Source organism: Oreochromis aureus, linkage group 14 (genome assembly GCF_013358895.1).
Source record: "Oreochromis aureus strain Israel breed Guangdong linkage group 14, ZZ_aureus, whole genome shotgun sequence".
NCBI classification, from domain to species: domain Eukaryota; kingdom Metazoa; phylum Chordata; class Actinopteri; order Cichliformes; family Cichlidae; genus Oreochromis; species Oreochromis aureus.
Genome location: NC_052955.1, coordinates 16783774 through 16808737, shown reverse-complemented (window position 1 = coordinate 16808737; position 24964 = coordinate 16783774). Strand labels below are relative to the sequence as shown.

Sequence of the window (24964 nt, the reverse complement as noted above, 5' to 3'; positions counted from 1 at the left end):
GTGAAGAGATGGACGGGCATCTCGGCCAATCAACATCTCGGGACTTCAAATTCACACAAAAAAGAAACTTTTGCAGTAAAAGTAAACTATCCTGTTAACAGGAAAATGTCACATGTATGTGTACATGAGGTGTATTTGTCTGAAAAGATTTAAAATTCCCGAGTTAGTACAGAGTGTAGTCAAGGCAGCACAGAAGATCATCGGCTGTCTTCTCCCCTCTCTGATGGACATTTATTCCTCCCTCTGCCTCAACAGAGCAACAAACATCATCTAAGACAGTTCCCACCCTGGTTTTAACTTGTTCAACCTGCTTCCTCAGGGAAGCCATATAGGGAACACTATTTATTTACATTTTCACTGATTTATTTATTTATTTTTACTGGATTGTATACTTGCACATTTTATATATTTTTTCTGTAAATACTGTCCATATGTATATAGTGCTGCAATAACTGTGCAGCACTATATACATGTTTGCATGGAGTAGAAGATGCTCTGTATCTCATTGTACGTCTGTATAGTGACAATAAAGGCATTCTATTCTATTCTATTCAACGGCTTATTGCAAATATCTAATTAGTCAATCACATGCTACCAACTCACTGTATTTAGGCATGTAGTCATGATCATTACAACCTGCTGAAATTCAAGTTGATCATCAGAATGAGGAAGAAAGGTGAGGCCAAAAGAGAATGACCAAACTCTTTTGAGCGGATAGGAAGGCAACAGTAACTCAAATAACCAGTTGCTGCAACGAAGGTATGCAGAAGAGCATCTCTGCATGCGCAAGACGAACTACAGCAGCAGAGGACTGTAGGCCTGTCTACACTAGCAGATGAATGTGCCACCCTCCAACAAAAGGAGGGTGCCACTCGTGTCAGCTAAAAACAGGAAGCTGAAGCTTAGCGATACATTTAATCCCTGAGATATTTTAATATAAGAAAAAGAACTGCAATCCTAACTGTATGTCTCAGTTTTACATGTTACATGTTAAAGAAATGCTGCTGTAGCAAGAGAAAGAAATCTGACTCTTTAGGCTTAAACTGTAAGTAGTGAATGTGTAAAATGACAGAAATCTATTACTTGTTTACTTTGGTGCAGGGTAATGGCCACGGGGAATGTCTGTATCAATAGAAACAACTGTAAAACCTATGAAAATACAAATAAAAGTCCCAAATTAATGTTCTCCTTCACATTTTCCAACACTTTCCAAGAGGCCGAATTGAAGTGTTTGGGTTAAGGGCAATCTGAAGGCAAGAACAAGAAGATGTACCTAACAAAGTGTTGTGTTTACTGTAGTTCCTTTTGCGCTCCATAGGTGGCGATTACGTCTTCCCCCCCTACGGGCACCACAGAAGAAGAAGCAGTGCAGTTTTCAGAGGAGATGTCCCGTAAAGAGAAGGGGTTAAAATTAAACATTTTTTAAAAGGAATAACGCAGCAGTGGAGTAATGATAAGCTTGCTTCGTGACTTCATTGTTGTAGTGTTTCTCTGTAGTAGCTGTAAGTGGATTTAAACGAGTTTTACGACAGCAAGTGAGGCGTTACAAGCGGCAGTTTGTGTCTCTGTTGTCATTTATGCTGGATTAAAAGCTCCTCTGAACATCTTCAACATGTCCGGCGTGTCTTCGAGCTGCCGGGCCGCTGCGTCTGGGAGCTGCGACCCCCGGAGCCCGCCGAGCAGCAGCTAATGATGGGCCGCCGCTGTGCAGCAGGAGTGCAGCGTGCTGTGTCGGATGTCCCCCTCGGCTCTGCTTCTCAACAGCCTCCACTTCCTGTGTGACTCTCTCTCCTCCGCTGTTCTGCAAAGCCGGTTGTGACACGTAGCTGTAAGGACCGCCCGGAGCGGCTCTGCGCGTTCAGTCATGTCCAGGTCCGGCCGGAGGTACAAGCCGCTCCAGCAGAGCAGCGGGGGCGGCGGCTCGCTGCCCGGCTGTGACCGGGTCCGGATGCCCCGGGCCCGTGTGCTGCTGTTCTGCCTCCTCGGTGTTCTGGTGCTGGCGGTGGTCCTGGGAGTGTACCTGTCCAACGACACCGTCACCGGACATGTGAGCCGCGTGCCAGCGGTGGATCTGAGCCGAGACAGGGTAAGAGCTGCGACAGGAAACAAACTGAAGCTGTGCACACAGCAGGGCTGATTTAATCCCAACAGACGGTCATTATAACACCTCACTGTAACCAGACCTGTTCAGTCACAGCTGTGCTACGGGTTACTTCAAACCAGTACTCCGGGATAACTTAGCTTTTATAAGCATAACTCAAATGCAGCATCGTAGTCATTCCAAATCTAAATGATCAGGAGCTTAATAAGAAAAATCTGGCCAATAACAGCGGTTACTGTGGAGTGAGGCAATGCAAAGTTTGCATCTGTGTTTGCAGCAGTGGAGCTGAATCATATAGTGCTGCAGAGCATCTGTAATCACGCAGATGAGCCCATGTCATTTTTACATAACACGGATCATGCTGAAGTAATTACTGAGCTTAAATTCAATCATTGTCTGCTTATAATAACTTTAGCTTGCTCACAGATACACTTTAATGTTGGCGTACTTTGCACAAAACAAATAAAGAGCCAAAGTCATTTTAAATATGAGCTGAATTTCTTTTTGTACCAAAAATAGATTATTTTACTTTTATTTTAAATGAGCCAGGTAAAACATTAAAGCAGCAGGAGCCACTGTAACTATTAGAAACACAATCACACAGATAGATGCAGAAGTGAACACAGCACCAGATTATATGTTAAAAACAACAACAACAACAACAACAAAAACCCAACTAACTTTCAGTCAAACTTGACACCTGAAATTCACTCAGAGCTCTGAAACTGTTTCAGTCTAACCTAAAAATAATTTCTTTGAATAGAATTATGGAGGCACTCTTCATTTTTAATGGGCAAAAGACTAGAGCTGTGAAAACAAAATAATAATTTAACTTGCACGGCCAAACAGATGTGAAGTCAGGCGTATAGTCTGCAGGTGTGATTCATGACAAGTCAGCAGTTTGGTGGGAAACTGAGACCTGACACCCTCAGTGCAGTGGCTGATATCAACATAAAAACAGCCAGCTGTAACATGTAGCATGTTGGGTGTGACATGCTTAATGACGATTTTCAGGACGTCTTTATTCATCAGTGAGTGCGTGTTCCTCAAATTAAATTGATACGTTTTATATTGCTTGACTTGTGACCATTGTAAGACAATGCTGATTCTGTGTAGCAGTGTATCATGAGCACGTTTGTGAATCTGAGCCCTTTGAGAGCAGTCATGTGGCCAAGAGTAGCATTTTCTCTATCCTGTAATATTGACTGAAACTGAAAACTACTATTATGTACAGGCCTACTGCTGTTTCTTCTCCCTGCTGCTGCTGCAGTCCTGACTGGGAGGCTCTCACATGAACAAATTTCACTGATCTTGCTCTCACTCTCACTCTTTAGGATTCATATTAAAGTCAATTTATTTCACTTAGAAGTTCTTGCATGGACCTGCCCCTCGCCAACGATCAGCAATGCTACAATTTTATATCCTACGCTCAGTCGACGGGCAGCTGTTGCAAGCACCAGACTTTGAGAAGTCGACATCTGTTGTGATTAAACGTGCTACATAAATAAACTGACGACCTGTTTATTTAGACGCTCAGCTCCATTAATAATGGGCGCCGCAGCAGCGCAGGTGTGCCACTGATCATGTTTCACTCTGCAGCTTTTACCTATCCTCATTTTACTTTACTCCTTAGTGGCGACAGTTTAGTTCATGTTGCCCCAAATCAGAAATAAATCACAGATTCCTGCAAATAAAAAGGTGAACGGAGCTGCTCATAGCTTCTGATCAGCAGCCCAAACCCAAAGATGTTTAATTTACTTTCATATAACACAAACAAAATCATCTTACCTTCATGTTTATGATTTGGGATTTTAATGAAGCACAAAAAGAGCTGCAAGTTTCACAAACATCACATATGCTCTTATGTTGTTAAGCACATACAGCTGTGGCCAGAAGTTTATTCTGACTCATCATGGGCATGACTGTCATGGTCATTTTGAGCTTTTAATAATTTCTTTGAATTGTTCTTTTAGCAGGGTTGAATGATTGTACAGCGTACAACTTTTAATTAAGGTTTAAGGTTTGAAAGACTTTACCCAAACACACCCTGGCAATTCTCAGTCCATGGCAATATCAAACTCAGTTCACTGTGGACAGTGACACTGTGGCTCTCTTCCACAGCATGTCTTTTATCCTGTCTTCCTTCTCTCACCCCAACCAGTTGCGGCAGATGGCCGCCCCACCCTGAGCCTGGTTCTGCCGGAGGTTTCTTCCTGTTAAAAGGGAGTTTTCATCTGAGGGTGACAGTTTGGGTCTTCTTCCAGACTTTGGAAAAGTGGTGAGACATGAATAAACTGGTGATCTCAGACTCTGCAGTTGTTCAGAAATGGCTCCAAGAAACCTTCCCAGCTTACGTGAATCTGCAGTTTCTTCGACTTTCCCATTATTCTGAATATTGGTCAGTACAATGATGAGTGCTGTCAAAGAAAATCTACTAGATGTAGTCAATCACAATCACTGAAGAAGTACGCTGTGTATGTAAACATTTGACCACAACTGTATTTTTACGGCCCACCTAGGAGGTGTTGGCTTTCCGCCGAAGAAAACCCATGAGGACTGTGCTAAAAACATTTTTTTTTTTTAGTAGGGGTTAATTTTTCTTTGGCTTAAATACAGTTTTCTGTAAAACATTGCCAAAAACAACAGGAAACTGCACAGACTTGTCCTTAGTAAGGTAACACAGACTGTTTGCCTGAACTGTGTGCGGGCTAGTTTTGCTTTGGGGCATTGAAGCTTCAATAGTCAAAGGAAAAAAACATGTTGACAAAATAGTTAAATGGAGAAACGGAGGTGTAATATAAACACTGGAGGAACTGAATGATCCTTTAAACCCATCAGAGAGGACATGAACCTCTGGACCACGAACACGTGGAACGTCTGTGCTGCCCATGCTCGTGTTTACGCACTATTCTTTTTTTCCCTCTCTTCCAGCTGTCCCACAAACCCAGTAAGTCCTCTCCAGCTCAGATCCGCCGTCTGGCCTCTCAGGTGGACGGCACTCGCCTGTGGGAGGCTCACCTGCGGCCCATCCTTATAGAGCGCCTCCCAGGCACGCAGGGCAGCCTGGCTGTACAGCAGGTGGGTGTAAATATTTATAGCTTCCTCGCTTTTACACATTCCCTCCTCATCATTAACTCCCTGCTCCACTTCAGCACATCACCTCCACCCTGTCCTCGCTGTCTGCCAGCTGGTCCATGGACCTGGACTCGTTCCAGTCCCCTACCCCTCGAGGCCAGGTCACTTTCACCAACGTCGTCGCCACTCTGGACCCTTCGGCACCTCGACGGCTGCTCCTGGCCTGCCACTATGACTCCAAGGTGTTGCCTCCAGACCCGCGAACCCCGGAGAAGGTGTTCCTGGGGGCCAGCGATTCTGCAGTGCCCTGCGCTATGATCCTGGAGCTCGCCACCTCTCTGGACGCCCAGCTTAGGTCATTCAAACAGCAGGTGGGTTTTGTGTTGGCTGAATTTAAGCAACAGACAAAGCAGATGCTGACAGATGTGGTTCCCGCTCATGATGAAAAGTAAAGGGCTGAGATGCTGACGAGAGTCTTTCTTATTGTGTTGTTTCATCCCTCTGCTTCTGAGGCCGCAGTACGGGGAGAAAATGCTGACTCGAACACTATCTCTCCAGAGGGCTGTGATTTATGTAGTTACCGTAGAAACACATACTGCAACAGCACTGCAGGAAGAGAAACTCAAGCCCTGCTTTTTTTTTTCCCCCACAAATTTGATTACCTCTGCTTTCCTTGTTTTTCCTCTCAGAAACTTCCCGTAACTCTCCAGCTTGTGTTTTTCGACGGCGAGGAGTCATTTGAAGAATGGACTGCCACCGACTCGCTGTACGGCTCGCGCCACCTGGCCGAGCGCATGGCCAACACGCCCCACCCCGCAGCCTCCTCGCACGCCAACATGCTTCAGGCATTGGTGAGGAAGCTGCAGGCAGAAATACGTTTCCTCTGTGTTCACGCTTATTTCCTGAACCAGACGCGCTCCACGTTGTCCTTCAGTTTCCACAGCTTAAAAGTTGAATCCAGTCACACTTCGGTCAGTCAAACCTGAAAAAGTTTCCACCTCAGAGTCAGCTTCATACTTACATCTACAGGCTCTTGAAGTACATTTTGAGCCTTTTTAACTCAGTAAATATTCATAATATGAAGGTAAAATGTGCATAAACTCATTTAAAAAACATTATTGCACACAAAGGTCAGCTGATTATGAGAAGGTCAGGTGAGAGGGTCATGGAGTGACCCTTTGACTTACATGAAACATTTAAAGTACTCTGATTAAGACGAATGTCAGCTCCTGTCTCTCTAACTTCGTCTCTGCAGGATCTCTTCGTGCTGCTCGACCTACTCGGTGGTCCCGATCCGCTGATTGCGAATCACTTCGATAACACTGCACGCTGGTTTGACCGCCTGATTGCTGCAGGTAAGCGCCCGCCGTAACTCCTCCACCAATGCTTGAATCCCTCCTGAACACTTGTAGACCCGATCTCTGCCTCCTCCTCCACCCTCAGAAAAGCGGCTCCATCGACAGGGTCTCCTGACGTCTCACCCCTCGGAGCAGACCTACTTCAGGAAGGATGTGTATCTCGGACCCGTGCAGGACGATCACATCCCCTTCCTTCACAAAGGTAGGTGGGAACCAGGAGTGTAGCCTGTATACCCATCTCCTGCCCACCTCTGTGTGGTTTCACCCCCTGACCTCTGCAGCTGGAGGTCATCCCTCAGAGTTATTATAGTCGAAGCAAGCCACAAGACACTTAGATTAGGACTGCAGCAGCGATGCTTTCCATGAACAAAGACACTGGCAGTCCTGTACTGGTGTATTTGAATGTTTCTTTGCCTCGCTCAAATGTTTTTTGAGCAGTAATTTATAGAACACCAAACCAGCTGCTTCCTCTTTCTGTTAAGCAGAACTTCTTGGCTTTTTTTTTTCCTTCCAGCTGGTTAAAATTGGACTTTTCTTGTTCTTGGATCCTCGCTCCGTAATGACAGATTAGCAGGATAACATGCTGCTGCCACTAAAATCAGGTGGAATTAAGACTAGCCTCAGTTCTGGTGCAGCCCATGTTAACAGCAGCGTTAACATTTTCATCTGGGATGTGTGCGAAGGGTCGACTCGGGTCCCTAAATTCTTAGACAGTGAACACAAGGCTCTGTGCAGATGTCTGCATGCCCTCAACATCTGTGTGACTGTGCAGACATGCACACATGTAAATATCTGAAGTTTCATCAAACGTGAAAACATGAAGCTGGAAATGTATGAGTTTAATATGCCCCCTTTAAAAGAAGTGAGAAGGAAGATTAGTAAAGAGCTCTGATGCTGGCCCACTGAAGGGCGTTTCTCCCTGCTGTGTTCAGGCCTCGGTTGAACTTCTTTCTCCCGGCTCTACAGAGCCAACCTCCTTTTTTGATGTTCGCCAGTTGAATCACAGCTACGATTTGAACCTTTTAAGCTCAGTACTGTAGCACATGTCTGTCTCCAGGGATTTCTCTCCTCTTTAAAGAAGAGAAGTCACTTTCTTTAACCCATGCTCAGTCACCATCCCTGCCTTCGTGTCTCTGTACAGGCGTCCCCGTGCTGCATGTCATCGCCACTCCCTTCCCACAGTTCTGGCACACACTGGAGGACACGGAGGAGAACATGCACCGCCCGACGGTGGAGAACCTGACGAAGATCATGGCAGTGTTTGTGGCGGAGTACCTGGGCCTCTGAGCGCTGAACACAGACAGCAACGGTCCGAGCAGGACCGGCGATAAACGACGAGGTGAGGAAGAGGAGAGCCTGGTGAAATGATGTAAACTGGAATCTGAACTTTACCAAAGACGTGTATCTGCTGGGCAGTCCTCGGGTTCACATGGACAACGAATCGGACACAGCTGAGCAAAGTATGTGAAGTGGATGGTTAAAACTTTATTACTAATACACATGCTGGGGAGCATCATACCTGAGAAGCAGCTGGGAAATGTGTCTGTGACTCTAAATTAATGTTTTTGTTCTGTTCCTGTGAAAGAAAAAAAAAAGCCTTATTAGCCTTATTAATGATTTACCCTGTTAATAAGAGATGGAGATGCTCTTCGTCTTCTTGGGAGGGACCTGTTGTGCTCATTTTCAGCTCTGTGAATTTTTTCTCTGACTCTGCTCAAGTAGTTTTGCATGATTTACCGATCACGTGCAGCCTGAAACAAGCCTCTCCTTTTAAACTGAGCTCCTTCTGATTGGCTGCCCATCATAAATAATAGAATATCTGCTCTCAGTGACATCATTCAGAGCCAAGAGTAGAAAAAAACTGTGAAAAAGCGCATTTGGAGCACTCTCAAGCTTAAGCTTTGGCTTAATTTAATAGGAGCATCCACAACTGTAGCCGTTTATATATACATATGAAGGGAAATCAGCAAAAGCACGATGGGTCCCCCTTTAAGAACGACCTGTGACGAGCGGTGCTGCTGAGGACGCTTTTCGTAGTTTATCTGTGAGTACCTTCTCCTGACTTTACCTTCACATCAGTGAAGATCCTCATGGCCTTGGCTGTTATGAAGTGCCAGCAAGATGAAAATCATGAAGATGAAGATGTTACTATGGTAAAAGATCACACCGCAGTGATTGTGAAATTATTTTATTCAGGTTCTCTTACAGTTTCGAGACATTTCAGGAAGTCGTAAACACTGAAAACTCTGTCTCCTGGTTCAGTGTGTAACCTTTGGGTGAACGTGGGAGGAGTTTACCAGCACGTACCCTTTAAAAAATAAAAATAATTCCCTGATCATTATAAATGCTTTGGTTTCATCTGTGAATGCAGCGTGGAGATGCACCTTTTTGCCACACCTGTGATCCAGTCTGTTGGGTTTAATCCCCAGGCGTCTGATGTCTGTCTCGTGTGATGTTCTTTAACCATTTAAGTCTCTGTACGGGATCTTCTAGGTCTTGTTTTGGTAATAAACTTTCAATTACAACAGAAATTATGATGATCTATCAACCACTGGACAGTTTAAACATCTGGATGCCCTCCACATGTGTGGTGCAGTGGAGGAGGCGGTGGATGGAAAAGGGGTGGAGGTGGTTCACTGCAGCACTGAGGACTGCCTGGAGGTGAAAGGTCGTTGTCAGAGGATGGGTAGGCTTGTTCTGAAGGTCCTCGAGAGCCTGTCTGAAAACTGAAGGATCATGAGTTTTAGAAAAAAGTGCAGATTAATGTCTTACTGTAACCACAAGGTGGTGCTATTGTGCAAAATTCAATGCGTGCGCCACAGTGATCAATTCTACTTACGGCATGCCAGATTAAAGTCTTCTTAAAGCGCTTTGTAGAAAGTACCTCTATTTTTTTTTTTGACCCAATTAAATGCTTCGCTTCACATAGATGTTTTTTTTAAGTTTTAACAGGAAAAAAAATTCGTTCATCCATCCGCTTGTTTTTTTTTCCACAACATTGACTCGAAATTTCAGAATTATCAGTGAACCCTATCACTATGTGCATGAAATACATTTTAACTCAAATACCAGTTTCTTTATATTGATATGTACTGATTGTGTAATTTAGTTTGGTCATAGAAAAAAAGCTACTGGAAACAAGTAGGACCGACTATAAGGTAAGAGAATCGGGTTAGCTTATGGTGTCATTTTTTTAAAATCACTCCGCGATTTTTTAAAAATCAGTTTCTTAACGAAAAGTATAAAACTCAATGATTTCTATAAAGACCCATTTCTCTTTTAAGTTAAAAGTATGAGTAGGTGATTTTTTTTTATTTTTTAGAGTCATTAATTTAAATTGTTACAGACAGCACAAATCCCGTTTTTTATTGCTTAATGCTAAACGCCAACGGTTTATGTATTCAGTGTATCCATTCGCTTTCTGTGGGCCACTGATGGCGCGTTCCATTTGTAGTCGGAAGTCGGGATTTCCCTGTTCCCAGTAGGAGTTTCACCTGGAACATATACTCAAGTCGGACCTCCAATTCGACAAGTCGGAGAAGCCCCACCAACTACGATTTAGCAATCCAGGATGGCAGCAGTGCGCATAAACATTAGTAAAACTGCGTTTTCTTTCCTGCTTTTCGTACGTCGCTCCCAGCTCCGACTTTCGAGGTAACTAGGACGCACCATGAGCTCAGGTTAATTAGCGCGTTCATCACTTTTTATTATTAATATTAGTTTACATGGGGGTTCTTTGAATGATAAGAGGACAGCAGTTCAGCTTACAGCGAGCTGGTGCCCTTCACTGACCCGGTAAACTCCACTATGCGGTCCCTCTGCCGGCGGTTCTTGAACCAGTTGCTGACCTGGATGGCGGTGAGGCCGGTGGCTGCTGCTAGCTCCCGCTTTTCTCGGGTGGAGGGATACGGCTTACGGTGGTACCACTCCCTGAGGATACTCCGAGATTTTTCCTGTTTGTAGTTAAATAAAATAAATAGTGAAATCTGGACATTATTATCAGAAGATATGTCAGCGATCCAAAAACTGTCAGAGCATCTCTTATTAGCTGAAGGGCCATGTGCATCTTTGTGTCAGGTCTTTTTCCTATTTCTTACATACATGACTTTTAGATACCTTCCTTCTATTGAGATTTGTTTTGGTCTCCATATTTTCAGTTTCCTCTTTTTTTTTTAAAGAACACATTGCACACCCCTGCTGAGCTAAACATTTCAACTAATTGCAAAAAAAACTTTTTATGCCTGTCAAACTATTATCTTTGGCATTTCTCATAGATTGAAGTGCCTAAAGATACCCCTTACATGTAGACAGCACTGGTCCATCCTTGAGTTAGGTCAGTGTTAACTGGTTCCAAATAACTAACCATCCATTCTCTTCCGCTTATCCTTGTCAGGGTAGCAGGAGGGCTGGAGCCTATCCCAGCTATCACAGAGCAAGAGGCAGGGTACACCCTGGACAATTAACCTAACCCCACTAACTGCATGTCTTTGGACTATGGGAGGAAGTCGGAGTACCCAGAGAGATGTTCATGACCTTCTTGCTGTCAGGCAACAGTGCTAACCACCACACCACCGTGCCGCCTTCTGAATAACTAACAAAAAAATAATAATAATAATAATCAGTCCTCTGAAAATATTTTCAATCCTTGTAGCTGACTAAGCGAAACAGCAGCCAGTGTCCAAAGAAAGACTTGAAAAAGCTTCAGAAAACCTGGAGAACTATTGGTCAAGACCACTTTAAAAAATTACAACAAAGTTCTACTCCTTAGAAGCAAAATATAAAGAAATTAGGGTGGCTCAAGACTTGCATAGCACTGAATTTTAAGCCAAAATACAATGGCATAGATGCAGCATGCTGCATAGAAATGCTTAAATTAAGTATGTGAGTAAAATACCAAGTTACATCCCACTGGTCCTATAATGCTCTGAACCAATAGATTAAGATTAATAATACTCTTTACTCACCAAACCAGGGTGGGACAGTTTATATTTGCATATAATTAGATTCATTACTATAAAAATACTTGAAAGGTAATATTTTATGCAAAGCACGAACCTATAAATTATGTATTTATACTATAGAGGTCACATAAACATATTAAAGATGCAGTATTCCTCAGATGTGATAGTACACGACTTGTACATAGTAGTATTAGTAGCCCACAAGTACACTATGCTCCACTTCAATCAGTACCAGTACACTACTTGAATAAATGCAGCTCACACTTCAGTTACTTAAAAGCATGCAGTACTAGAGTTTGCCTACCTTGAAGCAGTAACTGGTCTCCTCTCCGTCCCAGATGGTGTTTGGTAGGGGAAATTTTCTCCTCACGCGGTACTTCCCCACAGCTCCCAGGGGTCGACCCCTCTGCCTCTCCGCCTCTATGTAGTGGGCTTGCAGCCAGAGCTGCTGCAGGAGCGGGTGGCTGCGTGGAGAGAAGAGGAAGCCCTCCAGCAGGGTGTAGAGGTCTGAGAAGCGCCCTTGGTGAAAGGCCACCGCGGCTTTGGCTTTTAGCACGCTCTCAAGCTCCTCGGGGCACGAGGAGGAGGAAGCAGGAGGAAGAGTGCGGAGGAAGCTGGCGAGACGATCTATGCAGCCGCTCTGCAGCAGGACCTCGCACACGCAGGTGACCTGCTCTGCTGTGAAGATCATAGCTGCATGGACGGGTCCTGAGGCGTAAGGTGAAAATATCTTCTAACAGCTCTCAGGAGAGCGCCAAAGCCTTCCCTCTATGCCCTTGTGTGTGTGGCTGAACAAAAACTAAGTAAACTGCATGTGTGTGTAGCATTACTCATCATCATACCCTGGCACAGGTAACCTGAGACCATCAGGGCTATCATAACACACCATGCATCCCCTCCTTCTCTTGTACAAACACATGCATGCACAAGCTCACACACATTTTGGTTTGACTTGCACGCAGAGTCGGAGCACGATGGTTTCTCAGTAAAAGAAGAGAACACATTTGAATAAAATTTTCTTGCCAAATTAGAAGCAAAGGTTGATACCCTCCACCCCCCCGCTGACAATAATCTACAGTTCCAAAGTGTGGCGCATGAGGACATTCACAATAATCACAGTCTTTTCTGTAAATGTAGTTTATTACAGTATCATGTAATATAAAAAATAGAATGCATTTGAGTACAAAAATGAGAAGACGAGGCACAAATGATCCCTTTGAAAACTCAGAAACAAAAACAAAGCAAAAACACACGATATCTTTGGTTAAGTCTGGAGTCATGAATGTTACACGTCAGGCTGGAGAGTGAAAAACCAATCCAGGAACGTGTGTGTGTAAGCCACGCAGGCTTTAATGTCAACATACTTTGGTAAGAAATGGCTAATATGAACAAACACAATGAAAACATTTCCCTTTTACCCCCCCCCCCCCCAACTAATTTAAACACTCAGCTAAATTCAGGTTGATTTGTCCAAGCTAAGGTCCTGGAAACTGAGCTTGTAAAACCTCACGTTACAGCGTGAATTGATAATGAACATTTCCTATCCACAGCTTCTCCTCGAGGACTGTTTTAAAAACTACTAACTGATTGATGCATGCCTTAAATAGATTAAATGAGACCAACAAACAAACACTGACAAACACACACACACACACATTAATGTAACTATACATGTTTTTTTGATTTTTTCTGTACCATAATTGGCCAAAGGTTTGACCGCTTACCTGTGTTATGACAACAGAAAGCTCACACAGCTTTGATCGAGCTGTACCCAAAAATTTAACAAGAATATCTCGAAAACACGAACCTCAACTTCCTGATTTATCTCCGTGGCTCCTTATCTTTCTGTGTCACTCTTACTAAGAGACTGTGAAATGAGTCCGACCACTGTCATAACACCATGGCAGCGCAGCGTAAACAATATGTGAATGAAATGTGCAAAATATACAACAACAAAAAAAAAACACAACTGAGCTATGACCACACAACCAAAAAAAGAAAAGACACGTTTGCGTATCACTGAACAAACTCATTCATAAACGTAGACACAAAAGAGTCCATATGAAGTGAATCCAGATATTTGGTTGAGTACATAGCAAATATATATAGCACGTTTTAGTCAGAACATCAATAACATCAAACGTGTGAGCTTTAAAATAAGGCACTTATAAGTATTAACATGCTGAGATGTTAACAGGAAACATCTCAGCATGTTTTAGTGTAATGCTCTGCTGTGCTTCCTTTTGAAAGCTCAGCACAGCTTCTTTTCATCTCCCAAGAGTACTGGCTTTAAAAAATTACAGTCAGCCACTGTGCGACATAGTGTCCTATGAAGAACTAAACATGCATTGCATAGAGTATAAACCCTTTTATTTCCTCCTGATCTATATATAGGTTGTTTTTTTTTTTTTAAACAAAGGTCAGGCAGCGCTGAATCCTGGAAACTGCAGACAGTTCAATGATAAAAACAACACTACTAACGTGTAGTAATACTGTCATATAGCCCTTTCAGCTATGATCTAATGTTCGTGAAGATTATAATATTCGCTATATTCCTGGTCAAACTCGTTGCAACTGGGCAACAGATTCAGCCATGCTTGCCCTTAATCACCGACTATGTTCATAGACTTAACTGACAGAACTGGTGGTGTCGATGTTCGGTGGTCAGATGCTCGGAGGGTGACGTCCTGCAGGGTGGGATGAGAATCCGAACCTCAAAGTTAAAAATACAAGTCTCCACTGTGGGTTTAGGGTGAGTTTGTGTTGTTGCTACAAGTAGCTACTCCCTTATTCACTAGGGATTGGGAAGATTTTTATGCTGGATGCTCTTCCTGACGCAACCCCGAAAGGGATTTGGGTCTCCACCCAGAATCGAGGATCTTTTATTTGTTAGGTGAACCTGCTACACATGTAGGAGTTAAATTATCCTGACGAAAGTGTGGAAGAGGACTGGTGGATGGCGAAAATATGGTGGACTGGTGTGGCGTGAGCAGTTAGGCAGATGATCCAGTTGTTTTGAAGAGAGGTGAGTCCGACTGTTCTGTGCACTCCTACTCTACACTGTGAGGAATTAAATATTAGGGATACTTGGGGTAGTAAGTGGAAGAATACGATCATGAGATGCAAATCAGATTCTTCAAAGTTAGACACAAAGTGAGAAGGAGCTCAGAGGAGAGCCGCTGCCCTTCTGCTTTAAAAAGAACCAGCTGAAGTGGTTCAGGGATCCGACCAGGACGACTCCACAACTGATCACAGGAAACAGTGTGCTGTTGTTGCTGGCTTGGGAATGTCTTGGTTTCCTCCTGGAAGAACTGAAGTTGGTAGCTGCTTAGGCTAATTTCTACTATGACCTGGTCCAGGATGAGTGGGAGATGATGGGTGGATGGATGAAGGGATATTGCTGGAGGGGTTGGGAAGCGCACCTGTAACTGGAAGGTCGCCGGTTCGATCCCCGGCCTTTCTGTCCTGGCCTTTCTGTCCTGGTCGTTGTTGTCCTTGGGCAAGACACTTTACCCTACCGCCTACTGGTGTTAGCCAGAGGGGCCGATGGCGCGATATGGCAGCCTCGCCTCTGTCAGTCTGCCCCAGGGCAGCTGTGGCTACAACCGTAGCTTGCCTCCACCAGTGTATGAATGTGAGCGTGAATGAATAATGGCATTGTAAAGCGCTTTGGGTGCCTTGAAAAGCGCTATATAAATCCAATCCATTATCATTATTATTATTATTATGGCAGAATATATTCAAGCTGAATTCAGGACGGGGGGGGAACCATTTAAAGATTTTTCCCTTTTGAACAGTGTATCACTGTTGTGGATCTATATCAGAAACCCAGACGTAGTAGAGCTGAGTTAGTCCACAAAACCACAAGAAGGATCCATGACCCCTGACCCCATGACTCACAAGTCTTGGTCTAACACCAAGACTTGTGAGTAAAGCAGATTAATCCTTAAATCATCTGTGCGGATCTGATCTTTCTTTTTTTTTTAAAAAGCAAGGCACATACTGATTTTAGTAAAAAAAAAAAAAAAAAAAAAAAAAATTCCTAATCCAAACTGAGAGGAGTAATCTGATGTTGAACCAGCAGGTGAATAATCCCATTCATAATAAAGAGAGCTGGAAGTTCCAGCTAGCACCACAATGGCACCTGGTCTACTGAGTGAGAATTGCTGCTGTAGGTTATAAAAAAATATGGTGATCTTATATGATGCATGATGTGGGATAAAAATGTTTCAAGTCATCCAAACAAGACAAACAGATCTGTGGTGTTGAACCAGTTTTATAAACTATAAGCCCAGATCGTCATCCACAGGGACAGACTGAAGCTGAGTAAGGATTTTTGATTCTCCATCGATCTCCTCTGGATTCCCCAGTGGCGAGCTGGCTTCCACATCCTGCTCTGGAGAGGGGCTGCCCAGGAGCAGTGACTCCCCACCAGGTAGACCCAACAAGGCTGGGTCCACAGGTAGGTCCCCCTTGGTGCGGACGTCAAACAGAGTTAAACTGGCTGAAGTGGAGAGGGGCACTGGGCTCCACACTGGCTGGGGCATTTGGCTATTTGGCGTCACTCCAGTGTACATGGGGCTGAGGGTGAGCATGCTTTCTGGAGTCAGAGCATTCTGCGTTGTCGGGGTAGCCGTTGGGTCCAGCGGGTGAGGAGAGGGGATGGCGTGCGCTTGGCTGGTTTGGATGGGAGTCTCTTGAGCACAGTATGGTGGAGATGAGTTGATGAAGTTCAGGGGAGATGATGTGGCGAGGCTGCTGGGCGTTGGTGTTGAAGGCTGTGAGGCTACGGGAAGGGTAGAAGGGTTAAGAACGGGGATCACTCCGTTTGTAGAGATGGTGGAAGCGTCAGGGACTGGTTTCAGCGGCAAACTGGTGAGCTGAATGCCTGCTGGGATGGTCAGAATCAGTTTGCCTTGCTGGACACTCAGGTAGGGGCTTCCACCGAGGAGAAGGTTACCTATGAATATGAATGATAAATGATAAACTGGCATCAATCTAAACAATATAACCAAATTCAGCTGATATAAAAAGCAATGGGGCTATATCTTATAAGTGCATGCAGCAATCCAAGTTATAGATCAATACTTTTAATGAGTGTTTTACAGAATGGCAACTATATAATATCATACAGAAACAGAACATGTTTCTGAAAGCATTATTTTCTTTTATGTTTGGTTTTGCAGTGTTATCAATGGAAAAAAACAAAAACAAACACACTGTACTGATAAATACTCCTCAAATTTTCCCAGGTACATACTAACACGTTGGTAGATGCTTATATTAAACATGTCCAGTGTTGCACATAATGAGGTCAGAGGATCTGAGCCAGAACCACAGGCTTCAGACAGCTTTTCATACTGTTGACTTTGGATGATGTTATTTAGAATGGATATTCCCTCATGCGGTCATCTCAGGCACACGGCAACCTGCTGTTCAAACTTTTATTTATGAGTGGATGCCAATCGGAATTAAATAGATTCAACTTTTCCCCCTATAGAGACGACATTTGAGGACCTCCCCTGTACACCCAATGATAAGTTTTGATAACTCAGTATATAATAAAGACGTAGTTTGATGACCATTAGAATAGTTTCTGGGTTTTTCCAAGGGTAGCTGGGTAGCAAAATATTAATCATAACCAATTCTGATTAAGCGAAAAATTTCAATGTCTGCTCGTCTTTGACTTGTGTGACATGTTGTTGATTATTTGCAAGACAAAAAACCCCCAAAACATGTCTCTCACTGTTTTTTCTTTCTGCACCACACAAACAATCAATGATGATCTAGTAATCAATAATGAAAAAGATTTTTTTGAGTCCTAAAACATTCAAATGTCTTTGCGCACTCTTTCTGACTAACAGTAACTTCAAAATTTTCACCTTTTCTGACTGTAAATACAATCAGTTCATGTGAATATGAAAACCAAGTCATCATGTCTGAGAAGCTGGAAGCAGTAAATTTTGGCTCAGAGAATTGCTGAGCTGAACATATATATGTACATATACATACATACCTGGAGGGGTAGAGGGTAGCTGAATGATGCCGGAGTTTAGGAGCTGCACCGTAGGGGCCGTGCTGGCTGGAGGAGCTACGCTCTGAATGGGCCTCAGCTGGTTTAACCTGAGAGGAGCCTGTGGGACCCCTCCAGCTGCAGGAGCTGAAGTGAGGATCTGTAACGGCACTCGGGCAGAAGGGATGGAGATAGAAGGACTGGCAGGTACCACCTGTGGGAAAGAGATGGTGGAGGAAGTTTGGATGGAGGAGACTGGTACCAGCTGGGGCACAGAGAGCGGGACGAGCTGTGCCGGTGTGCCACCTTTGGCCTGGGGGACTGGGACGACTTGTGTAGGGGAAGAGATGGAAATAACCTGCGGTGTCTGGATTTTGCTGGGTGTACAGTTTGTGGTCTGCTCCCCCAGTTGTTGCATCACATGCTGGGGGAGCTGGCTGTTGTTGAGCGGTGAGATGGAAACTATGGTTGTGGCACCTTCAGACATAGCTGCCGAGGCTTCCTGTTGCTGCTGTGCCAGTCTGTTTCCTGTGTTCAGAGTCTGGGGGCTTTGAAACTGAGGCGTTGGCGAGGCGAGGGGGGATACTGGGACCAGCTGAGGGCACTGGGACACCTGGGCTCCTGAAGAGTGCTGAACCAGGTGGGATACTGGTATACCCTGGATGGAAGGCACAACCTGGGGCAGAGAGAAAACCTGAGGGGTGGAGTTGCTGGAGGAAATCACAGAGTTAGGAGGGTTGAGGCTGGTAGAGGGAGCAGTAGCAGAGACGCTATACTCCCCTTGCTCCCCTGCAGAACTGGAGATAAGCATGCCTGCAGATGACAGAGACGCTGCCAGGGGGAGGGACTCCTGGCGTTGGTGGTTTTGTGTTAAGACTAGTGAAGAGAGGCTGGTTGGTGAGGAAGAGGAAGAAGAGGATGATACCGTTTGGCTGCTGCCCTCTGATTCAGAAACACTGATGAAGCCCATTGCACTTTCACTCTCGGCCTTGGTTTGCAGGGGAAGAGAAATGATGGGGTTCGAGACAGGCGTGGCGTTAGTGTTAAGAACAACTGCTGGAACGCCGCTCGGCTTGGCCTCCATTTCTGAAACTTCCTGCTCCACCCCAGAAACAGCTTGCTGTGGCTGCTGCACACCAACCCCAGATTTGGTTATTACTTGAGCCCCGTTCAGTATTAAAGGAGAGCTGGTTCCAACAGGACTCAGTGTGACGGTCTGGCAATCACCTAAATTTATCCCATTAATTATAACCCCAGCACCACTGCTGGAGATCAGGGAGTTGCCATTGAGCAAAGAGGCGGTGAGGAAGCCGCTGGACCCGTTGAGGATGAGCTGGCCTCCGGTGCTGGACGGGACCGCAGAGACAGAGATGATGGAAGCTGTGGAGCCGGCAGCCTCGTCTGGTTTGTCGGGAGTGTCGTCCATCGCGCTCGCCTCATCCTCAGTGCTGTGGTTCCCATCGGACTCACTGAAATGGTCAAATATAAAGGACAGAAGCACAGACAAATGAGTTTTTAACATTACAAGAAATGAACGAAAATACACAATTAAGATCAACTCGCAAATAAAACAAAACCTTAAGACTGAAATATGTTTGATTCAAAAAGTAGCTACTAGTAAGACTGCAGCTAATAATTATATATTCATTATTTTTATCAAATTCAGCCCACAGTTTTCAGTCTTCTAACCAAAAAGAGGAAAAAGCCTCAACGCTTTTACAACAGAATTTAAAGTCAGTGAATATGTGTCTGTTTGGAAAGAGCTCAAATTATTAATCAATAATCAGACTAGCTGTTGGTTAATTTTCTGTTAAACTAACTAGGTAAATAATTAACTAAGCAGCCAGATAAAGAGGCAAACACTCCTTTCCAGCACCAGACCCAAGGAGTGTGATTCCTCCTGAATTTGGAATCCACGGTCCACCACCCAAGAGGAGAGGCGTGCACATCAGGATAACCCACAATATCCAGAATCTAATTCCTGTGTGACGTCACTGCTACCCCATCATGGACTGGTTCTCATATAGCACTCTTCTACTTAAGCGCTGTTTTTTTTTTTAAGCTGTTTGTATCTAACTTCACACACATTCATACTCCGATGGATGCATCGGAGAGCAACTTGGGGTTAATATCTTCCCCAAGGATATTTGGCATGCAGACTGGAGTAGACGAGGAGTGAACCACCAACCTTCCGATTAGCAGGTGACCTGCTACAACAATAGAGAGAAAACCCCAACAATCAGACAACCCTCTATTAGCACTTGGTGACAGTGGGAAGGAAAAACTCCCTTTTAACAGGAAGAAACCTCCGGCAGAATCAGGCTGAGGGAGTGGCGCCCATTTGCCACAACTGATTGTGGTGAGAGAAGACAGGACAGAAGACACACTATGGAAACAGCCAAAGATTAAAAATAACTAGTGATTAAATGCAGAGTGAAGAAGAAACGCTCAGTGCAGCCCAAGATTGTTGCAGTGCAACTAAGGGAGGATTCACGATCGCCTGATCCAGCATTAATTATATGCTTCATCAACAAGGAAAGTTTCAAGCCTACTTTTAAAAATAGAAGAGGGGCCTCCACGTCAGCACCGGGGTAGGAGTATAAAACAAGTCGAAACAGGAAGGAGAGAAATCCCAAAGTCTTCTTCAGTAAGTTTCATCTGTCTCAGCTGCTGGAGCATCTCCCTCTCTGTAACGTGGGAGTTTCTGAGCTCCTGCACCAGTACGTCACTGAACACAGTTCAGAGGTGCCCGACAAGCAGAAACGACACCAGGACGTGGCAGTTGTGATGTCGCTTTTGGCGCGTGCTGCAATTTGTTGTGGTGCCAACGTCGAGTATAAACCGGCTATTAAGGGACTTAGGATGAATCTCATCCACTCTCCAAGGCCAGGCCGCTAGAGAGTAATCAACTGTTCATTACAACTTTAAATAAATAAATAGACAGATTTATTTGTCCCCATGGGGAAGTCACCTGACATTTGCAGACACCTCAAATAAAACAATCCCATCAACATAAGACAAGCACACGTTAAACAGACACTTTCACTCTTCTTGCATCGTAGGGATGACTTTGGCCACACGAACTGAGCAGGCTGTGTGTTGCTCATGTTCAGAAGTTTGATGGCTTGAGGAATAAAAGATAGAATGGACCCATTTGTGAACAAGAGGGGACAATGACGCCGTGCAGATGGTAAAAAAATCCAATTAAAGCTCTGTGTATACAATATTACAGGATTCAAATCTATTAGACTGAGCAAGCAACCTTCATCGTACCAAGTAACACTCTCTTTTCTCTCCTTTCTCTCTTTTTATTTTAAAGGGAGAGTAGCCTCCACTTTATGGTGCAGAAATCATTTTGTATCCGTCCGGAAATCCTAACATAATCAAAGCGTTCTTCTAATGCTGACTTTCTCCAACTGTTTCTGGCATGCCTCCTTTAGAAGAAGCTACTTTCAGCTGATCCCTTATTAACAAAGGGTCGCCACAGCAGGTAGCTGCACGTTTGATTTGACAGTTCTGTGTTTTTTTTTTTTTAACGCCGAATGAACTACCACACACAACCCCAAAAGGATTTGTGTGTTCTCCCAGAATCAACCCCCCACATCCCACATCTGGTATCAACCATTAACAGTAGAAAACTTTAGGAAGTAGAGATCAACCTGATAACGTCAGCAAACCTTTGCTTATTATTTATTTTGTCTACATAAAGTCATTCAGCCATATTTTCAACTGATCTAATGACTGTCTTCGCTGTAGTATGTTGCAAATAAAACACATTTAAACCCGTTATTTGCTGCACTACTGCATTGCACAGTGACTTTGTCGTTTCAACTGAGGGAATGCAGGTTAAATATTTGCTAACAGGCTCATTTACACTAATGTTTACTGCTGATCTTTGTTCCTGTGAATTAAGGCAAAAATACGACTTATTGGTGCTGTTTAGAGACTTTATAATACAGTAGTCAGTTACTGACTCTAAAAACCTTTATAGATGCAACATCAGGATTATCACAAAAAGTGGGGCTAAAAGCAGCTGTATGATCACCTACTGACATTAATCCTAATTTTTAAGTTTTAGTCTTGCAGAACATGCACCAGGAGGTTCTGGGGCTTTGTTTTTTTTAAGACTGGGATGTCTGCATGACACGATGGGTTGTGTGTTCCCGTTTTAAAACGGAATCTAACCGAATCTTTTCTAAAAAAAAAAAAAAAAACTAAACTAAAATGAGCAAAAACTCTGTGGAAATGTAACTGAAACTAAGATGAATTGATAATAAAACTTCTAAATAAGCTGGAACTTGTTCTTATCACTTGGATACATTTGGTTATATGTGGTTAACGTGTGAAAATAAAGCATCCTGGTGGCCTGTTACACAGTCTGCCAGACCGTGGGGTTTGATACAGCACAGCAAACTTATCTTTCTTATCTTTTCACAAACTGCCCCTCCCAATGCTTGCAGAAATCTTCACTTTAAAACTGTGATTTCAGCCTCCCCCCACTCCCACCCCCCACTCCCACCTTTGCCTTAGTTTACGCTCTTTTCCTCCCCTAACCTCTGTCACCCTGTGGCTCTGCAGGATGCAGTGCAGGGTTTCAGGAAACTTGAGCCACAGTGGGCGCCTGGATCTCACATTTCATAACAAAGCAACATGCTCTTGGTGTCAGACATGTGTGGCCTCACTGCTGTCAGAAGTCACCTCCTGTTCATCTTCCTACTTCGTGCCATTTCTGAGTTTTGCCACACTGATGTGTGGACTCCTGCAGGCAGCCCTCTGTAGGTCTGCGCGCTTTTTAATTGGTAAGCTTTTGTGTGCTGCTTTCAGTGACTTTTCTGATAAGACCTCGCTATAAAAGACAAAGTAAAGAAAGAAGCTGCTTTCAGATAAACACAGGACAGCTGAAAACAGCAGCTGCTGCCGCTCAGACTGTGACTCCTTGCTTGCTATCAAGCTCAGAGCGCAAACAGAGATAAAGTCAACAGCTGGATTGTGTTTCCAGTGTTGCGGGTCTTGCCTTTTGCTGTGGGTCCCGGACGGGGTCCTGTCCCTCTGCCTGCGATTCTTGAACCAGTTGCTGACCTGCGTGAGGGACAGCCCGGTGACTTTGGCCAGGTTTTTCTTCTCGTCCGGAGTGGGATACCTGTTGCTCTTGTAGCACTCTTTCAGGGCATTGCGGGACTTCTCTTTGAAGCAGTACACGGTCTCCTCTCCGTCCCAGATGGTTTTGGGTAGGGGGAACTTCTTTCTGAGCCGGTACTTGTCCACTGCGCCCAGGCTACGGCCCCGGGACCTCTCCGCCTCCTTGTAACGGGCTTTGAGGTACAGGTCCTGCAGGAACCCGTGGTTAGACGGGTGGAAGTTGTGGCTTTCCAGGATGGCGTACAGCTCCTTGAATTCCTCCCGGTGGAAAGCCACCAGTGCCTGGGCCTTTAGCAGGGTCTCGTTGCCACGTAGCAGCTCGGACGAAGGAGGTATAGTGGAGAGAAATCTCCACAGGCGATCCACATTGCCCGCCTGCAGAAGGGCCTCGCACAGACATGAGACCTGGTCAGTGGAAAAACTCAGCGCCGACTTTTGGAAACTTTGGAGCAATTGTTCCGAAATTTGGAGTGGATCTTTCTCTTCTTTGGTCTCCGATCCCGCTGGCTCCCCTGTGCTGTTCTCAGATTGTTCTGTGGACTCCAAAGACAAGGAAGCCATTTTCACTTTAACTTTTTTTTCCACCCGTAGTTCCTCCTCCTCCTCCTCCTCGCTCCCTCCCTCTGCAGCGCCGTCCTCTCTCCCATCCTCCAAACCGCGAGCGTGCCCGATGAACAGCGGCGGCCACGCCCCTTTGTTCTTCAAGCCGCACAGACATCGGAGGGAAAGCAAGAGCGGTTGCTTCTGATTATCAAATAATCCGATGCAAAGACTGATACGGAGCATTTACATTATTTTTTTTTGTTTTAACGAAGCAAAGCTAAATACAAAGCTTTGCTTTTGAATATCTGACATCTTTAAGGCATCCCGGTAACTTTCTAGGAGGTAAATGAGGCTTTTATTTTGGAGAAAAAAATCTCACATAGAGCTTTTATTTTGAAATCCCCTCCCCCACTTCCCCCATAGCGTCCAATAATTAGCTTGAGTATTTAATTTGGAAAAATGAAACTTTTAAAGCAGGGGCAAAAGGGGCCATGTGCGAAACTAGGACTGTTGAGGGGGGCTGCACGAATAAGCGACCTTCCACAACAGTCCCAGTTTCTCGTGTGGCCCCTTTGGATTCTGAATTCCAGGCCTCTCCTTGTAAATATATACAATGTCGAACTGTAAGTGAGAATTTAAACACTATGTAAAATGTTTAATACTACTGCCTTGTAATAGTAAATACTTTATAAATGTAATTTGAGTCCCGAAGTTCTCATTTAGTCAAGTCAACGGCTTTATTGTCATTTCAACCATGTGTACAGTACACAGTGAAACGAGACAACGTTCCTCCAAGACCACGGTGCTACATATAGCATATAACAGGCAATCAACACAGGACTACATAAAGTGCAATGCACAAAAATTGCAACAAAACAAAACAAAGACAGTACCACACCAGACAGAACAGAACGATGCAGACACAACAGTGCAATAGAAATGTGCAAAAGACTGAATATTGTGCAAAAAGTCACTTGGTGCATGAAGGTGTGTGTGTGTGTGTGTGTGTGTGTGTGTGTGTGCTACATAATAGTTTAACATTTATGTTTTTCAGCACCTATTAAATGGTTTAGTATTTTGGAGTTAAGAATGCCATATTTTCATGTATAATCTCCAATAATGTCCATAAAAAATACAAACAAACAAAACACTAAACTGTCCTTTTCTTATCATATTGAATTGCATCCAATATTATTGCTGAAGCTACACTGTAGACAATATTTAATATCATAGTTGAAGTGCAACAAATAATAGCTACATTATGTAGGCTGCTGTAAAATAAAAATATATAATAATAATATCTGTGTAAATGAACCTGCTATAATCTGCTGATTATTATGTGATTATTTTGATTAATAACAGATTACCTGTTAGAAGTCATTCTTGGCCAGCCTTTACTGGTGCTTTCATTTAAGACCAATGCTGGTTGCATGTGTTTTATATGTGTTGTGCATCATGTATGGCCATGTATCCCTGTTTGCTCAGGCTGAACATGCTGTCATCACTCTTCTGTGCCCCTGAGGTGGTTGCCTAATGCAAATACTCTCAGTACAAACGCATGCGTGCAGGCACTCACAAACGTGTTTAAATGCAACATGTTTCATGTGTTCTGAGTTTTTACAAAAGATATCTTATTAAACCGACAGAACAAAGACCCATTTAGACTGCTACACTGTATGTGACACACTATTTCAGTTACTGAACCTGAAAGGTTGCATATTTACAGGTCTTGTACCCAAGCTCAAAGATTTATGAAAAATCATGTGTCAAACAG

General features: G+C 44.1%; 3 protein-coding genes across 4 annotated transcripts; 1 reads left to right on the top strand and 2 right to left on the bottom strand.

Moving 5' to 3' along the window:
* Positions 1–1083: 1083 nt before the first annotated feature.
* qpctla (glutaminyl-peptide cyclotransferase-like a) lies at positions 1084–8875 on the top strand. The gene is made up of 7 exons (XM_031744004.2): positions 1084–2086; positions 5033–5179; positions 5254–5547; positions 5866–6027; positions 6432–6531; positions 6620–6736; positions 7676–8875. The coding sequence occupies exons 1-7, from the start codon at positions 1865–1867 to the stop codon at positions 7819–7821; spliced, it is 1188 nt and encodes a 395-aa protein (XP_031599864.1). The 5' UTR covers positions 1084–1864; the 3' UTR covers positions 7822–8875.
* On the bottom strand, positions 8707–12278 carry six9 (SIX homeobox 9). 2 transcript variants are annotated; one of them, XM_039598237.1, is made up of 3 exons: positions 11800–12278; positions 10303–10487; positions 8707–9260 (listed from the first exon to the last, which is right to left on the bottom strand). In XM_039598237.1, exons 1-3 carry the CDS (start codon positions 12184–12186, stop codon positions 9095–9097), a joined length of 738 nt encoding a protein of 245 aa, XP_039454171.1. In that variant the 5' UTR covers positions 12187–12278; the 3' UTR covers positions 8707–9094. The 2 variants fall into 2 exon arrangements, with proteins under 2 accessions (XP_039454171.1, XP_031599865.2); XM_031744005.2 differs by having other exon boundaries at positions 10327–10487.
* Positions 12279–15106: 2828 nt separating this feature from the next.
* Positions 15107–23978, bottom strand: six5 (SIX homeobox 5). The gene is made up of 3 exons (XM_031743924.2): positions 22523–23978; positions 17512–18977; positions 15107–16455 (listed from the first exon to the last, which is right to left on the bottom strand). Exons 1-3 carry the CDS (start codon positions 23431–23433, stop codon positions 15779–15781), a joined length of 3054 nt encoding a protein of 1017 aa, XP_031599784.2. The 5' UTR covers positions 23434–23978; the 3' UTR covers positions 15107–15778.
* Positions 23979–24964: the final 986 nt, after the last annotated feature.

Bases quoted from the DNA above. Each gene is read 5' to 3' on its own strand.
- six9 (XM_039598237.1), bottom strand. From the start codon at position 12,186: ATGATCTTCACAGCAGAGCAGGTCACCTGCGTGTGCGAGGTCCTGCTG. The intron at 10,488-11,799 runs GTAGGCAAACTC...AACTACAAACAG, and splicing joins AGACCAGTTACTGCTTCAAG to GAAAAATCTCGGAGTATCCT. The intron at 9,261-10,302 runs GTAAGCTGAACT...ATGATCCTTCAG, and splicing joins GTGAAGGGCACCAGCTCGCT to TTTTCAGACAGGCTCTCGAG.
- six5 (XM_031743924.2), bottom strand. From the start codon at position 23,433: ATGCTCCGTATCAGTCTTTGCATCGGATTATTTGATAATCAGAAGCAA. The intron at 18,978-22,522 runs GCAAGACCCGCA...TGACCATTTCAG, and splicing joins TCCGGGACCCACAGCAAAAG to TGAGTCCGATGGGAACCACA. The intron at 16,456-17,511 runs GTATGTATGTAT...TCATATTCATAG, and splicing joins GCTACCCTCTACCCCTCCAG to GTAACCTTCTCCTCGGTGGA.
- qpctla (XM_031744004.2), top strand. From the start codon at position 1,865: ATGTCCAGGTCCGGCCGGAGGTACAAGCCGCTCCAGCAGAGCAGCGGG. The intron at 5,180-5,253 runs GTGGGTGTAAAT...GCTCCACTTCAG, and splicing joins GCAGCCTGGCTGTACAGCAG to CACATCACCTCCACCCTGTC. The intron at 6,028-6,431 runs GTGAGGAAGCTG...TCGTCTCTGCAG, and splicing joins CCAACATGCTTCAGGCATTG to GATCTCTTCGTGCTGCTCGA.